Here is a 5502-nt window from a genome sequence, read left to right on the forward strand (position 1 = left end):
GCTAGCACAGTAAAAGGATAAAACTTGTACAGATTTTTCTGGTCCTCTGCAGTCTTTTAGAGGGCAACATTATGCTGGTTTCAGAAGCCGCTGCTGTGCTCTGGAGCATCAACCCCATCTTGCTTTCACCAGAAATGCTGTGAAGTAGTAATACAGCAGCAGGATTGGTCCCTACATTCATTTCATTCTTCAGCTTCTATATATACATTTCTATGATTTGTTTTCAAATAAAGAACAATCCTGAACACAATCTGCGAACAGTGACCATCCGCTTTGTAAAGTCCGGGAAGCAAGCTCAGCAAGGCAGCAACATTTGGATATTCTGACTTTCCGTCAGAAAAGCAGCTATACATACTTAAAGGACAAGAGAGACAACATGATTCTCACTACTTCTTTCTATAAACCGCAAGTGATTGAACAACTTTTTGCTGATACCCAGCACAGATAGCTGCCTTCCGGGCCCTCCGTCTTCAAACCTGTTGCTTCCCCGTATTTGGTTAAACAAGATTTTACCTTGCAAGCTGCTCAAGACTGCTAATGTCAAATCTTGACTGATGCAATGCAAACTGAAAGCAGTTTCCAACTTCCTATTAATAAGATGAGATTGATGAGTAAAACGTTAGTTTTGGTTAGTGACTAGAATTATGTATCTCTCAGAAGCAGACAGTTGAGCAGCATCTCCTCTTTGCATCTCTTCCTAATGACATCTCATACTGATTATTCTTGAAGTTTAAAGAAACACTAAATGAGCTTAGAAAACAATATATTATCTTTAATTAAAAGTTGGCATTTGGTGCGTTTTCTATGAAGTATGAACATACCAAGATATCCAAGATAACAAGGTTAGACAGAATACATGATCTGTATTTCAGTTCCATCTGAGCATACACCATAAATCCTTCCTTAAAAAAAGAAAAAAAGCAGCATATTTTACAAGAATATTTTAGCAGAATAAAAGATTTTCAGCATATTGAAGTCCACTCTTTATATTCTCTGAAACAGCAACCAAAAGCAGACAGTTAAATCCTAACATGGAATACAAAATCAAAGTTTTTTCATACGCCAGAGAAGGGGAAAACCAAATGAGAAATTACAGGATCTCATCCCCAAGACAACCATGCACATTTGCACGGTTAACACTGACGGTTCGCACACACAAATGCAATAGTCAGATGCTGGCTTATCCCCTCCGCACCGCCCCAACAAAACCTTCTTTCCTGCAGTTTTAGGCATTCACTTGGCAGCGTTTTTAGCAGCAGCACAACACAAAGCGCAAATCATACTGAAATTGATGCCTTCCTGTCAACAAGAGATGAGAAGGGCTCAGTATGGGTTTCAGCTCTGTATAAAAATTAGAGTTAAAATACTGCAAGTCCATGGTGGCCAGAAACAACTCGCAGAACTGAACTTTCAGATTAACTGAGAAGTTAGTCAAGTTTGTTTAACATTAATTGGGTATCTGTTGCAGGAAAAGGAAGCGTTACTATTAGACTTTTTTTAACATTTGAATTAATAGAACTGTACTTCTTCAAAGTACATTTAAACAATGTTTTACGAGTTACTCCAGTATCGCTTTGATAAGTTCTACATTTTTCCTTTTTAATATCTAGCCCTTTAACCGTACTTAGATACTCAAGCTTGCGACTTTCTCTATGCAATTTTCTTTACTGCAGGTTTTATCTTCTGTATTTGAAATTCAGTGTTTTAGCCTTCTGAGTACAACATCATTTGATTCTAAGTGGTTTCCCAAAAGAGCCTTTTGAATATTTCAAGGACTCTCAGAAGGTAGATTTTCTTTTTTAGTCTCCAGATAGATATGGTAATATAAGCAAGCTTTCTTCTCATGGAAATTGTAGGAAAAGAGTTAAATAATCACTGTACTAAAAACATAGTTCCAAAATATAACTTTTTTCTAAGACTGACGATTTTTCCAGGCTCTGAAATTACAGGTGAGTCACTTTTTTGGTCGTAATTATTTTAAAAAGAAGCAATTATAAAAACTGTTATTAGTACAAGTCTTTGACAAAATGAAATCCATATTTAATATTAAACTTAGGTAATTTATTTTCCAGCTATTTTAAGTCTCAGTGAAAACAGAACAGTTAAACTATTCTCCATTTAAATATCCCCAACTGCTCAATTTCCAGTAATTTTAACCAAAATTAAATATTTACCTTAAAATCGTGATTCTGTGCTAAACTGACCCTGAATTCAGAATAGTTTTAGGCAGCAACTCAGTCTGCAGAATTTTAAGTGACCTTTGCTGATTTGCAGTTTCCAGTCATTTTTGCTTTAGTAGGGGATTTGGTTGGCTTTAGCTTCATCAGATGCCTTGCAAGAATATTTTCAAGACTTTTTTTATGGAAAGAGGTACAACAGATAAACTGTTCTGTAAAACTGTTCTGTAAAAAAAGACAAAATGAAGATGTAAAAATGGAAATGAGCAGGAACCAGTTTTAAGCATATGTCTTTACGAATGAGGCTTAATCACACACTTCATTTTCCAAACACAAAAAGTCTCTTGGAAATGTATTAATTAAAATTAAGTGCCATAGACAAGCAGCTTTAGAGGGACGGCAGTCCTTTTCAAATTAGCATAACAGTAGCGACAGCCATGGAAATTGGTTTAATAACCTTAAATAGTTACACCCCAACCCTAACACAAATGGCCACGGACAGCTCCAGCCCCTGGGGCTGCGGCTGTACCAGTTTACGTGGTTGTTCTGACATTGGGTGGGTAACTCCGAGCTGAACACAAATCACTGAACGCACCTCAATTATGATTATATAATGATTAGTGAAGCATACAAGGCACCAAAGCATTAAATGTAATAAAACAGAAAACCCAAGCAAACCAACACAACAACAAAAACTTAGCCGGTATGGGACTCACTTGGTAACTCGTAGCAATGCAGCCAGCACTTGGCAAGAGATTATTACTTTAGTGATGATATTTAAGTGGCCCGAAGCCCACACAAGTCTACAGTCAAGTTGTAGATACAATAGAAAACCAAGCAAAAGGGAAAAGCAGTCTTTAAGCAATTTCCTTCCCTGCCGTGTTTTAAATGGGTGCCCTTGGAGCTGAGCTGAAAGTACAATAACCCCTTTTAAACACAACTCCAGCTTCGAGGGCAAAGCCCTCCCCAGCAAGTGTCCAAGCGCACAAGGTCAGTCTCTACCTACGTAACTGTAAATGCTGGGCTTAAGTGACATTTTCTGTGTGCTCAAGATCCATGAGACAAACTGGAGAAAAGGCAAAATCCTGCTGATAAGGAGTCAGATGTCCAGAAGCTTTTTAAGCTTTTTCATTTACCTAACTACCACGCTGACCCTCTGCAAAGGACTGCTTTGCTTTGCTGCCGTCCCTGTTCAACCTTACTTCAGCAGGAGCTTTGCTTAGACTGCCAACTGGATTAGAGACATGTAGGACAGAGAGCAGGTATTCATGTCTTTTATTTATTATAAATACATATAAATACGTTAAGTGACCTTTTGTTTTGTTTACCATGATGAGAGATGACTTTGGAAAACATCCGAAAACTCAACCAAGCTGAGCAACAGGCAAAAAAGCAGGCAGCAGAATACAATCAAGGATTTCTCTCAGTTCACGAATGGGTTCTTGCTTTGTTTTAAAAGAAAGAACACATAAATGCATCTTATTCAGAAGCACCTGTGGTTTTATCGGTACACCACGCTCCCCCCTCCCGTGAGCCGACCGACTGACATTTGGGATTGGCAGGTACAGTCAAATCCCAGCTGGGTGCACAGGACCCCCCTGCTCCAGATGCGACTCTGAAACCTTGCATAGCTCTGGGGCCTTTTTGTTTTTTCCCTTCCTTCTTTTTGAAAAACTTTTTACCCAGGTCGATCATTCTAAAGGAAACCAGCTGAGGTTTCTTTTCCAGCTCCACCTCTCCCTTTCTACAGTTTTGTTTAGAAACTGCTGGAGAACTGTGCGGTGAGAGCAAGCGGCAGGGCAGCGTTACGCTCGCAGTCTGTTAACAGGCTGGGAAGGAAATAACTCTACACAAAGTTGAGCCGGGGAGGGGGGGGGGTTAAATTAAATGAATTTTAAAGTGTGTTTGAGTCCAAATAAACTGCCAAATATTTCCAAACCGGGGGAGGGGGGGTGTTGCAGTTATTTAAGAAAGACAAACAAAAAGAAAACCCGGACTTAACTGATGGTAGGAAGCCAGCGGGAAGAAAAGCGCGCCGAAAGACAACGCGACCCGACGGCCCCCCCCCGGCGGGAGTCAGGGCTTGTCGCTGCAGTGTTTGCAGAGGGCGGAGGCGGCTCCCGTGAAGGCAGTGCATTTCTCGGGGCAGCCGGGCACGGCGCCGCCGCCGAAGGGGTAGACGGCCGACTGCGCGAAGGGGTTGAGGGTGGCGGGCAGCGGGGCGCCCAGCGCCTGCCCCTGGTTCAGGTAGGCCACCAGCCGCCGCATCTCCTCCAGGGCCTGCGCCTGCATGAGGATGTAGTTCTTGGCCAGCAGCAGCGTGGCGATTTTGGAGAGTTTCCGCACCGAGGGGCTGTGCGCGTAGGGGATGACGGAGCGCAGCCCGTCCAGGGCGTCGTTGAGGTCGTGCATCCGCCGCCGCTCCCGCGCGTTGATGCTGAGGCGCAGCGAGCGCTGCTCCTTGGGCTTCTTGCCCAGCGCGCCCGCCTTCAGCTTGCCCTCCCGCTCCAAGGCCGCGCCGCCCTTCCCCGCCGCCTCGAAGCCGTCCTCCTCGTCGCCGCTCTGCTCGCCGCTGCTCTCCGCCGACTTGCCCAGCGCCCCGCCGTGGAAGTCCGCCCCGCCGCCCCCCGCGTAGGCCCCCCGCGGGCCCTCGCCGCCGCCGCCGCGCACCGCGCCGTAGGCGAAAGCCGACGGGCCGTAGCCCGGGGCCAGCGCCAGGTACGCCTCGCCGCCCAGCGACTTGAGCTCGGCCATGGCCGCGGCGCGGCCGGGGACGGGGCGGGGGGGGTCCCGCCGGCGCCGAGGAGGAGGAGGAGGCGGCCGCGCCGCGCTGCGCCCGGGCTGGGGGCGGGCTGTGAGGGCGGCGCGGCCCCGCCGCCCCTTATATCGCGGAGAGAGGCCCGCTGGGATTCCCCGCCGCCCAATCAGAGGGGCCGCGCGCGGCAGCGGCGCCGCGGCGACGGGCGAGGGGCTGCCCCAACGGCCGCGTAACGGTCGCGTAACGGTCGCCCAACGGCCGCCCGCGCGGCCCTGCCCCCGGCGCCGCCCCGAGCCGCGCCCCGGGAGCCCCTTCCCTTCGTGCCCGGCCTCCCTGTGCGCTCGCCCCGCCGCTCCTCTTGGAGCGGCCCCGCTCCGTCCGCGGGGAAGCGCCGAGACGCAGAGAAAAAAGTTTTCTCGCTGTTTTCAGCCGCGCTTCGGTCGTGTTCCTGCCTCATCTCGGCCATCGCGGGATGAGAACCCGGCAGGAGCAGCTCCGGCCTCCCCTGCCCTGCTCCCCGGGGCAGCGCGTCCTCCGGGCCCCCTGGAGCATTTCCCGGAGGGGCTG

The 5502-nt window shown here is 47.7% G+C and overlaps 1 protein-coding gene across 1 annotated transcript; it reads right to left on the minus strand.

The window, feature by feature from the left end:
* Window positions 1-751: 751 nt before the first annotated feature.
* BHLHE23 (basic helix-loop-helix family member e23) lies at window positions 752-5021 on the minus strand. The gene has a single exon (XM_064521618.1). The coding sequence runs from the start codon at window positions 4929-4931 to the stop codon at window positions 4254-4256; it is 678 nt and encodes a 225-aa protein (XP_064377688.1). The 5' UTR covers window positions 4932-5021; the 3' UTR covers window positions 752-4253.
* Between the last annotated feature and the right edge of the window lie 481 nt (window positions 5022-5502).

Source organism: Dromaius novaehollandiae, chromosome 16 (genome assembly GCF_036370855.1).
Source record: "Dromaius novaehollandiae isolate bDroNov1 chromosome 16, bDroNov1.hap1, whole genome shotgun sequence".
Taxonomy (NCBI): Eukaryota; Metazoa; Chordata; class Aves; order Casuariiformes; family Dromaiidae; genus Dromaius; species Dromaius novaehollandiae.